Source organism: Neophocaena asiaeorientalis, unplaced genomic scaffold, assembly GCF_003031525.2.
Source record: "Neophocaena asiaeorientalis asiaeorientalis breed wild unplaced genomic scaffold, Neophocaena_asiaeorientalis_V1.1 scaffold46, whole genome shotgun sequence".
Classification (NCBI taxonomy): domain Eukaryota; kingdom Metazoa; phylum Chordata; class Mammalia; order Artiodactyla; family Phocoenidae; genus Neophocaena; species Neophocaena asiaeorientalis.
In genome coordinates, this window is record NW_020175393.1 from 12,667,395 (window position 1) to 12,679,507 (window position 12,113).

At 38.5% G+C, this 12,113-nt stretch overlaps 1 protein-coding gene across 1 annotated transcript in view; it reads left to right on the forward strand.

Moving 5' to 3' along the window:
• The first annotated feature begins 3,840 nt into the window (after positions 1-3,840).
• The window catches only part of MEP1A (meprin A subunit alpha), a 31,094-nt gene continuing 22,821 nt past the window's right edge, over positions 3,841-12,113 (forward strand). The window contains 5 exon segments of the mRNA XM_024766160.1: positions 3,841-3,987; positions 3,989-4,019; positions 4,113-4,163; positions 8,002-8,042; positions 8,550-8,625. Coding sequence (XP_024621928.1) covers positions 3,841-3,987; positions 3,989-4,019; positions 4,113-4,163; positions 8,002-8,042; positions 8,550-8,625 — 346 coding nt within the window.

A 12,113-nucleotide genomic window follows, 5' to 3' on the forward strand; every position in this document is an offset into this window, starting at 1 on the left:
GAGGAGAAAAAGCTGAAATCAAAGCCCACTGAATGTCCACCTGGACATGGAGAGTAGCTTATCAGGGATCTCAGTGCCCAGGGGAGGAAGAAGTCTCTGCTTGGTTCTCCAAAGAGGTCCGCTCAGATTGGTCTCCGTACAGCCCCAAACGGAGCTGCTGTAAAGCTCAGTGGGTCTCACATTTTCCACACAGGGTTCACCTTCATGTTTGTTAAAAACGTGGGTTCTTGAGCTATACCCCAGAGAGGTTGTTCCTGAAGTGGATTTCTTTCTGCATTGAAAATCTCTAAATCTTAGTATCTGATATGTCCCCACTAGAAAATTGGAGGCTGCTATGATCTTTTGATTCTTCTTATAAAAAGGGAACCAGGGGAAGCTACCTAATAACCACACTCTGAGTGGAAGCATCCTGTTAACAGAAATTCCCTAGACCCCTGTTTATCAAAGTGTATTCCACAGCCTACCTGCATCGGAATCACGGAGGTGCATATTAACAATGCAGATTCCTGCTTCTCACCCTCTGACCTGCATCAGAATTTCCCTATCCCAGGCCCAGGAATCTGTACTTTAACAAGCTTTACAGGGGATTTTTGAAAAACTCTATAGCTTGGGAACTGCTTCCCTAAAAAGCAAAGTCTTCTTAGTAAACTGTTGGAGATGGAGCTCTGGGGCATATGGGGCTGAGTCTGCTACAACTTGATGGTGAGGGACTCACCCCTGAGCTGCCAGGGTCCAGGCTGAGGTAGGGAAAGCTTTCTTAAAAATTCAGGTGGAATTTCAGGAGCATCTCTAGGAGGTGTGTGATGTTGGGCAGATTTCTTAATCTTTTTTCATTGAAGTATAGTTGATTTACAATGTTATGTTAGTTTCAGGTGTACAGCACAGTGATTCACTTATACGTATACATATATTCTTTTTCAGATTCTTTTCCCTTATAGATTATTACAAAATATTGACTATAGTTCCCTGTGCTATACAGTAGGTCCTTGTAGTTTATTTTATATATAGTAGTGTACATATGTTAATCCCAAACTCCTAATTTATCCCTCCCAACCCCTTTTCCCTTTGGTAACCATAAGTCTATCTTCTATGTCTGTGGGTCTATTTCTGTTTTGTAAATAAGTTCAATTGTATCTTTATTTTTCTTAGATTCCACATATAAGTGATATCATTAGATATTTGTCTGACTTACTTCACTTAGTATGATAATCTCTAGGTCCATCCATGTTGCTGCAAATGGCATTATTTCATTCTTTTGTGGCTGAGTAATATTCTGTTGTATGTATATATAGTTTCTCAATCTATAAAATGGGATACATACTGCCTACTTCATAGAATTATTGCCAAGATTAAGTGAGCAATTGCACTTTAGATCCTTGGAACGGTACTCAGGCCACAGTAAAAACTGTGTGCATGTTAAATGCTGCTACTGCTGCTTCTTTTTTACGTGTTATCACCATCTCCATCTCCACCATCTTGGGGGGGCAGTCAATTCTCTAAAACTCAGGGGTCAGTAAGTTATGCCCCTTTACCTGCTTTTGTCAATAAAGTTTTATTGGGTTGCAGCCAGGCTCATTCCTTTACGTTAATGTCTGTGGCTGCTTTCCAGCTGCAACAGCAGAGTTCAATAGTCACTACAGAGACCACTTGGCCTGCAAAGCCTAAAATATTTATTCTTTGACCTTTTCAGAAAAAAATTACCAACACTTCTTCTTCTTTGAAACCCGGTGAATAGGCTGATTGCCTGGAGGAAGAGCAAAGGCAGTTGTGTTAGAGGTTAACAGCCGAGGGCAGAGTTCTGTGAGTGAAGCGGAAGGAACCGGCATCTAGAAAGAGGGTAGAAAGTGGAGGAAGCAGAGGACACTCCTGAGAAGGGGTTGGAGTGAGAGGACGCTGCCAGCCTCCTACCTCAGTCCCGAGCAAGTCTGGCCTGGACTTCAGGAGACTGGAGTGAGTCTGACAACGCTTAGGGGAGGGTTTTCCCTCTTTCCACCTGCTGATGGCTTTCTTCTTCCAGTCTTCACTCTGCTTTCCCAACTGGTCAATTTGTAAAATGCCCTCACTGAGCTCAAAACACGTCACTACATCCAATACCTTTGAAAGTGCTGTTTTACTGTATTTCACCCAATGCGATCACCAATTGTCTACTATATTCCAGGCACCAGGGCAGATACAGAAAATAAAACATGGACCTTGCCCGGTGGAGTGCCTAATCTATTTTTTAACTGCAAAGCCATAAGCCCTTTAAACCTCAGGCTTGAGGCTTCAGCCTTGCTCACTTGACGCCCTGGGGCAAGAAATGTCTGGGGTTGCAGGTAACTGGTAACTAATTAACACCTCCAATCAAGATCATAAAAAGAAACTTACCAGGGACAAATGTATCTGCTGAAGACCTATGCTCCCACTCAGAGGCTCCACTGAACAAAGCAGGTGCCGCGCTGTGTCCTTACTGCCTGACTTTTGCCAGGAGGCTGTGTATGTGGATAGAAAGAGCTATAGGTTACGGAGTGCTTCCTATGTTTCTGGTACCTGTGGTTTGCACTTGTCGTCTCATTGAATCCCTACATTCGACCCGTGATGTAGGTACCACTCTTTTTTTTTTACACGTGGAAAGTGGATGCTCAAAATGCCACACCTGGTTGGTGGTAGATGTGGAACTCTATTTCTTATCCATCAGATTCCAAAGTCACCATTAGAGCATACTGTGCAGATAAGACTAAGAAGGAAGGGAAAGATAAAAGCTCATCGGGATGGAAGCAACCTAAATATCCATCGACAGATGAATGGAGAAAGAAGATGTGGTATGTATGTGTGTGTGTGCGTGTGCATGTGTGTGTGTGATGGAATATTACTCAGCCATAAAAAGAATGAAATAATGCTATTTGCAGCAACGTGGATGCACCTAGAGATTATCATACTAAGTGAAATAAGCCAGATATCATATGATATTGCTTATATGTGGAATCTAAAACAAAAAAGATACATTGAACTTATTTACAAAACAGAAAGAGACTCACAGACATAGAAAACAAACTTACGGTTACCAAAGGGGAAAGGGGAAGGAGGGAAAGTTAGGAGGTTGGGATTTACATATACACATTATATAAAATAGATAACAAACAAGGACCTACTGTATAGCATAGGGTCTATACTCAATATTTTGTAATAACCTATATCGGAAAAGAATCTAAAAAATATATATATATGTGTGTAACTGAATCACTGTGCTGTACACTTGAAACTAACATGACATTGTAAATCAACTATACTTCAATTAAAAATTAAAAAAAGATTTTTATTAGAATAACATTGAATATATAGACTAATATCAAAATAATGACCATCTTTATTATACTGTCTTCCCATCAATGAATATCTCATATATATAAATATACATGTATATGTGTGTATGTATAGATAGCTCTTTTATTTTTTGTTGATTGCTTTATAACATTTACATATAACTCTAGTTCATTTTTATTAGATTTACATAATTTATGATCATTTTATAGATTATTTTTATTTCTATTGTGAAATGGCTCTTTTACCTACTATATTGTGTGAACAGTTATTGCTAGTGTACAGGAATGTCATTTATTTTTATATGCTTATCTCAATATTAACTTTTTCAAACTTTTCCCTGGTCTCTGGAACCTGAGCTTTTCTGTTAAACTTAGTATCTGTCCTCAAATGGGGCAAAGACATTTTCTTTGACGACTTCAGTGCTTCAGAAAATGCTACAGAACATATGTAAGGGTCAAAGTTTCTAATATAACAGCCAGAGCAAGGTCCAAGTACTTATCACAAGGTGTCTTTGCTAAAATCTGTTCACTTGCAAAAATGATTTGGACGAGATCTGCTTGCATTCTCTCTTTCATCTTGTTTTTTGCCCACATAGCAGCTGTATCGGTAAGTAGGTTCTGTTCTTCACGGTATTTAGAAATATTCATTGTAGTATATGTTATCCATTCACTGTATCTTTATTTCTTTTCAGATTAAGCATCTTTCTAAAGGAAATGGTAAGAACTAATTGAAATGTATAGAGTGTTTTCTGAACTTTCTCTCTTTTGTTCAGCAATACCGGTAACAATATTTTCCCCCACTTTTAACAGTACATGATGGAGAGTTTGATGAACAGAAGGATATTTCAGAAATCAATTTAGGTGGGTGTAATTTCTGCCATCATTAATGCCTTTAAATAATTTAAAATCCTGTGATAGAATTGCTGAAAATCTCTTAACCTTCGTAGTATGGTATTGGGTAACTTTAGGAGAGAACTGTTCATTCGTGCCGCATTAGAATTTGCAGAGTTTCTGAAAATGGAAATGTGGAAGGCGAATAATGGTTAGACTAAATTTTCTAGAACTAGTGAGTGCTCAGCGGATCTAGAAATACATAACAAGATTTTTGTTGGTAAAAAATTTACTCTTCCAGTTTTCATTTTGAAAAAAGAAAAAAGAAGGGAAAATGGATGATTATTTTGCTTGCTAAAGAAAAATGTAAGGAATATGCCTTTGGTTATATTTAGTGGGGAAAAAACCCCAGTTCCTTTACTGGCCCATCATATTCACTAACAACTGTTTGCTTGGGACTTGGAGAAGAGTGTAAAGCGTCTCTGTTTTGACATCTTGCTCACAAAAACATTCCTTGAAGAAACCCATTGGTCTCATCCATTACTGAGAGGAGAGAGATGCCAAGAAATCGTCTCTCTTTTCTCTCTCGTCCTGTCTCTAAAATGGGGGAGAAGCCGCGACATTCTGGGTATCTTTGGTTAGAATTGGTGGGAAACAGAGGTTCCATATTCATGATCATAAGTACCTTATAGTTTACAAAAGATTTCGTATCCAATTGCATATTTATTTGTCAAATTCTGTAATGGGGGGCTTCCCTGGTGGCGCAGTGGTTGAGAGTACACCTACCGATGCAGGGGACACGGGTTCGTGCTCCGGTCCAGGAAGATCCCACATGCCGCGGAGCGGCTGAGCCCGTGAGCCATGGCCGCTGAGCCTGCGCGTCCGGAGCCTGTGCTCCACAACGGGAGAGGCCACAGCAGTAAGAGGCCCGTGTACCGCAAAAAAAAAAAAAAACTGTAATGGGGTGAGAGCTATTTTCATTTTGCAGGAAGGAACAGGAGGCTCCTTTGGGTCAAGTTGACTCACCCAAGACCACAGATGGCAGTGGTAGAGCTCACCTCCAGGTCTTTTGACTCATAGCTTAATAGCTCAGTCCTATATGAAGAATGTAAAACTAAAAAATCCCATACCTTAGGGGTAAATTCCTCTGGCTTTGTCCCATTTACAGGGAAGCCAGTCTAGGTGATATTTAGTTGGAAAACCTTGAGAATGATTGCAGGGGCAAAGTAGAAATCACTTAGGAAAGTAAATGGGTGAATGGGTCTCAAGACTTCAGAGCCAGGCATCAAGCCATCTCTCTTTAAAGTCAGTCAGTCAAGGTGTCTGTAATTCAGAGGATCTGCTGTATCTTAAAGGTCCCGAGGCAGGAAAGCCTTGAGATTTTAGAGCAGTGCTTCTCAAACTTTAGCATCAGAATCCCCCAGAGGATTCAACACCAGTGAGATTAGATTTATTTCCCACCTATTAAGGCTGCTCTAAACCATCAAGGCTTTCCTGCCCCAGGATGTTTCTATTTGCTGTTGCCTCTGCCTTCAATTCCCTTCCTTCACTCCCCACTCCACTAGATTTCTGCTTAAATGCCACCTCCTCAGGCAGGCCTTCCCTGACCACCATTTATGAATATCAACCCGCCTTCACCTCAGCACTCTTTTCTTTCTTACTCTGTTTTATGGGTTTTTTTTTTTTCAATTATGCTTTTCACCATCAGCCATACTTTACATTTATTTATTTATTTGTATCCCCTTCCTCTCCAATCAAGAATGTCATCTCCCCGAGTGCTTTGTTTTGTTCTCCACTATATCCCCAGCATCTAGAACAAGGCATAGGACACATTAAGCACTTAATAAGTGTATGCTTCATACTCTTTTCCTTCTTACTCTGTTTTATGGGTTTTTTTTTTTCAATTATGCTTTTCACCATCAGCCATACTTTACATTTATTTATTTATTTGTATCCCCTTCCTCTCCAATCAAGAATGTCATCTCCCCGAGTGCTTTGTTTTGTTCTCCACTATATCCCCAGCATCTAGAACAAGGCATAGGACACATTAAGCACTTAATAAGTATATGCTTCATGAACAAACTGGGTAGTGAACAGGCTGGGGCTTGCTTTCAATGGATCTGTACTTCTTGGTGAAATTCTCCTTCTGCACTCTCTCACTCCTCTGTGACCCCATCCATGCTGACCAGCCCTGGGGGCCAAGGTCCCAGTAGGCTTCTTCACATTGCTCTGGAAGAGCTCTTCCCTCATCCAGGCCAGGGGTCAAGAAATGCATAATTTTGCCCAGGACCGGCCTAGGCAAGAGTATGGATGGACCAGCCCATAGTAGCCCTACGGAAAAGGCAATTCGAGACCTGGGTCCTGCTGCCTGTGGGGCAGTGGCATCACTGCCGTTTTGTTGTTTAATTGTGCTGTTATATGACTAGGTTAAGGTCCTGAGGTTAAGTAAATCTAGGAAATATGGGCATGAGGGAGGGAGTGATTCAGGGACAGCCTTAGTTAGTCATTAACAAGCACAACCAGGAAGCCTCATCATAATAACACCTCCACGGTGTCATTACAGAGCCTGAACCCAGCTCCTGAATGAGCTGTAAGCTTTGCCAAATGAGACCCCTGTTTCCATGTGAAGTTGCGGTGATTATCCTCTAGTTTGATTTTCCAGCTGTAAATCAGGGGCTGTTCTCAGAATGAAGTATGATCTGATGATTCTGTCTGAAGTAGTCTGTGTTTTCAAGGGAAGGATGCTTGTCAAACTTTAGGGCTGTAATAAGAAGTGACATTCTTTTAAATGCCCTTAGTTTTCCCACCAGGATCTTCCCTTTTAAGGATCTTACTTTCAGAAACACTCTGAGTCCAATGCCATCAGGGAGAAAGTATATTCTGCTAAGGTCCTGACAGCAGATGTTTGGAGCCATGGTTTTGAATGGATCTACCCATATTTGCCAGGTCTTCTTTATTATCAGGGCAGTACCCTGAGCTTGGCTTTGGAGGGCACCATTGTTTTTTCATGGGGAAGAGCAAAATCAACCCATTTAGCTAGGGTGGGGAAGAAGGATAGTACAATAACAGAAAGGACCCTGGATGGGAAGTGGGAAATTCTATAGCTCACTCAGCTGCTGACCACTTGGTACCTCATTTCCTGTCTCAGGAAGTCCCATTTCGACCTCCAAAGTGTGAGAGTTTTGAAGTCAATGAAGTCAATGACCAAAAAGATTCCTTCTAACTTGTCTCTTACTTTTAAGATTCTTGGATAAGATTTCTTTTCTATTTTTATTGAAGTATAGTTGATTTACACCATAATATTAGTTTCAGGTGTAAAACAGAGTGATTCGATATTTTCAAAGATATACTCCATTTACAGTTATTATAAAATATTGACTATATTCTCTGTGCTGTATAATATATCCTAGTAGCTTATTTATTTTGTACATAGTAGTTTGTACCTCTTAATCTTCTACCCCTATCTTGCCCTTCCCAACCCCCTTCCCTATTGCCACTGGTAACCACTACTTTGTTCTCTATATCTATTTCTGTTTTGTTATATTCACTTGTTTGTTTTATATTTTAGATTCCACATATAAGTGATAGCATAGAGTACTTGTCTTTCTCTGTCTGACTTATTTCACTAAGCATAATGCCCTCTAGGTTTCTTGTTCCAAAAATGACAATAGAGAATGTGACAATATCTGATATTTATTGGCTATTTACGTTTGTTCAATTAGAAGAAATTTTTGCATTGTTTCAAAAGAGTTTCACCACATAAAGATTAACAACTAAAGACTTACAATATAAAAGATTCATTTTATTTTGAGAGATCCCTTTTAGTAATTCTCATTGAAATGTTTCTTTTTTTAAAATCCATGTCTAGCTGCAGGCTTGGACCTCTTCCAGGGGGACATTTTTCTACAGGTGAGTACCTGCTAGGAACACAATAACATTCCCCCCAGGACTGGCTGTGTCATAGGATGGTGAGCTTCTGCTCTGTGTCCAGCCACTGAGATGAAAGAATCTCATCTATAATGTGTACCCACAAAGACTTCCACTGTGGTTGCTGGTAAACAAAAACAGACAAAAACATTAGCGAACAGTACAGAAGAGTCTATAATTATTAAACTGCTTGTCCATCCAATTTTCCTAATAAGTGAAGCATGAGAGAGAAGGAAATCCACCACCATATTGAAAGTGGCTATTTCAGTTTTGAGGAATTTGTAGGTCACCTTTATTTGGTTCTTAAAAATTTCTCTGGAATTTTCTAAAATGTCTATAATGAACTTCTATTGACTTTACAATATAATCAGAAGATAAATTGACTAAACTGTTTGAATTGTGTGACAGATTGTTAGTGGTGTGAGAGTTTAGAGAAGGGGGAAGCCAAGGAGACCAGCTGTCCAGTCACCTTTGCCTTTGTCTCTGCAGAATTCCAGAAATGGCCTGAGAGACCCCAATGCCAGGTGGAAGTTCCCCATCCCTTACATCCTGGCCGACAATCTGGGTAATATTAATTGTTCTTCATTAGGTGTTTTGAGTTGAATTCTTCTGTCTCACCTCTCCTCCTGATCATCAGCTTCAGACTTGGGGTAACTACCAACGTATAAAAGGGTTTCTAAGCTCTGACAGTTCTTTACCTCGCGGTATGAGAGGCATGACATTACATCTGAACCCATGCTGCTTAACCAGTCTGAGATACAGAGTATCGAATAACGATTTTGAAAATGCAGGACCCACTAACATGTTAATCAGACCAAGAGCAACACAAAGAACAAAAATGAAATATAATTTGACGTCATAGCAATGAAAAATGTGCACTTGTAATAACAGTTTGTTTAGGTTGAATCTAAATATGGTACCAGGATACTAGTTTCAACATGTTGATTTCTTCCCTTTCTGTTGCAAGACAAACATGTCACCCTTTCGAGAAATAGAAAAGACTATATTTCATTGTCCTTGTTCCTCTGTATTAAAATTTTCTATTCTTTTCTCTCTCTTAACATAAAGGACTGAAATCAGTTGCATTTTGTTCATTGTTGAAAATAGTAATTGGTGGAAATAAATAAATATTAGAAGCCACGCATGGACACTGGCCGACATCAAGCAGCTGACTGACAGCTCAGCAGCCACCACGAAGCAGTGCCTGTCTGGGAGGCCCATCCTCTGTGGATGGGGAAGATTCAACAGGAGAGGGGAAGCTAGGACAATGTTGCTCAGTCTTAATGAGCTGCTGTGCTGCTCCCCTTCTCAGGAGACATAGATCATGTTTCAAGAATTTTCCATCACTCTTTATTAGTGCTGCCTCCCATGCCTTTTCTGGAGAAAAGCTACATAGTAACAAGTGCTGTTTTTCTCAGTTATTTTACGGAAAATTGAGCTGAGTTGTTTTTCTCCAGCGCACTTGGAAATTCAAGGAGCATCCCTATTTACTGGGACATGATTTAAGAAACATTAATTTTAAAATGGATTTTCTTCCCCATGACGATTTTTCTTCCTCTTTGTCTCACCTTTGCCACCACCTTCCCATTAAGACATAGACATACTTACTGAATCTCTTATGTGCCAGATTCAGATACTCAAGGTGTGTCTCCTGGTCACACCTTGAGTAGCAAGGTCTCCTTAACTGCAAGGTAGGCGACAGATGAATAGACAGCAAAACTGAAGACAGGTGGCCTGAAATAAGGTAGCAGCTGTGAGGATAGAGTGGTGGCTCTCAAGTAGCATCCCATGAGAATCACCTTCAAGTTAAAAAAGGAGTTCAGGTGCCTGGGCTCATACCATTGCGAAAAGCAAAACATTCTAATTAGAGTTTGACATCTGTATAAATTCCTTTATTAAAGTTAAATTTACGTAGCGTGAAATACACAAACCAGGCTTTTGAGAAATGCATAGACTTATGCAACCCACACTTCCAATACTCTAGAAAGTTCCCCTGTGCTCTTTTCCAGCCAATCCCACCTCCACTCCCCAAGAGACAACACCATTCTAATTTTTTCCCCTGTAGATTAGTTTTACCTGATTTACAACTGATTTGCAGATAACTGGAATCTCATAGTATGTCCTCTTTTGTATCTGGTTTATTTTGCTTACCATGTTTAAATGTTTCTGTATTGTGGTGGGCCAGTAGTTAATTCTTTTTCATTACTCATTAGTATTCCTTTGTCTGAATATATTGCAACTGTTTATCCATTTTTCTGTTGATGGATGTGGGGCTGTTTCAAGTTTGGAGTCTATTGTGAAGAAAGCTGCTGTGATCATTCTTGTACAAGTCTGCGGGGATATGTGTTTTTTATTTATCTTGGGTAAATGTCTAGGAATAGCATTGCTTGATCCTATGGTAAATATATGTTTAACTTTATAGGATAATGGCAAACAATCTTGCAAATTGGCTGTGACGTTTTTCATTCTCACCAGCAATGTCTGTGTCCCATTTGGTCCACCTTATCACTAACATAGGTGGAGTTAATCTTTTTAATTGTTGCCGTTCTAGTGGTTGTGAAATGGTATCTCACAGTGATTTTAAGTTGAGTTTCCCTAATGACTAATAATATTTAGCACATTTTCATGTGCTATTGACTATTTATGTATCTTCTTTTATGAATGTCTGTCCAACTCTTTCATGATTTTAAAAATTATATTGTTGGTCTTTTCATTATTTGTAGAACTTTATATATTATAGATAAATTATGTCAGGTATATATGATGAATATTTTCTCCTAGTCTGTGACTTGCCTTCTTTTTTAAAAGCAGTGTATTGATTTTCTTAATCTTTTCAAAGAACCAACTTTTGACTTGTTAATTTTCTCTTGCTTCTCTACTCTTTATTTTCTTGCTTTCTGCTCGTGTCTTTATGATTTCCTTTCTTCTACTTTTTTCAGGTTTAATTTGCCCTTTCTTTTTTACATTTAAGGTGGAAATTTGTATCATATTTTTAAGTCTTCGTTTTCCTAATAAAATACAATGCTATAATATGACATCTAAAGCTATAAATTTTATTTGAAGCACTGTTTTTACTACTTTCCTCATATTTTGATATGTTGTATCTTTATTCAAATTTAGTTTAGATATTTTCTAATTTCAGTTGTGATTTTTTAAAACCAGGGGTCAATTAAAAGTGTGTTTAAAATTTTCCAAATATTTGTAATTTTTCTAGATATTCTATTATTGATTTCAAGTTTATTTTTTTGAGGTCAGAGAACCAGTTCCCTAAGATTTCAGTCTTTTGAAATTTACTGAGATATGTTTTGTGATCTACTTTATGATCTAGCTTGGTGATATTCCATGTGCACTTGAAAAGAACCTGTATTCTACAGTTTTAGGTCATATTAGCCTATCAGTGTCAAATAGGTCAAGGTGATTGTTGGTGTTGTTCAAATATTTATATGTGTATATTTATAAATATTTATATTAAGCCGTGCTCTCATGTACAAAGTTGTGTCAATGGGAATCTTAGCCAATGAAATTTCCTTCTTTCAAGATAAACCCTCCTTCAGTTTCTGCCCATTTTAGGCATTTTCCAGTGCCTAAAGAGTTTCCTTTCAGAGAGTTTCCTTTCTTAATTTTTCCTAAATTTAATAATTGTTACCTGTGGGAGGGTTAGTCAGATTCAAATTCCTCTCCTATTATCAGAATGAAAAACTCTCTCAAAGGATTCTTTTTTAAAAAAAATTATTTATTTTTATTGAAGTATAGTTGATTTACAATGTTGTGTTAGTTTCAGTTGTACAGAAAAGCGATTTCATTTTATATATATATGTAAAAAGCATCTTTTTCAGATTCTTTTCCCATATAGGTTATTACAAAATATTAAGTATAGTTCCCTGTGCTATACAGTAGGTCCTTGTTGTTTATCTATTTTTATTTATAGTAGTGTGTATATGCTACTCCCAAATTCTGAATTTATTCCTTCCCCCCACTTTTCCCCTCTCAAAGGATCCTTAAACCAAATATAGTTAGCTTTCCTATGCTAATCCTCCAATATGTAGTCATTGG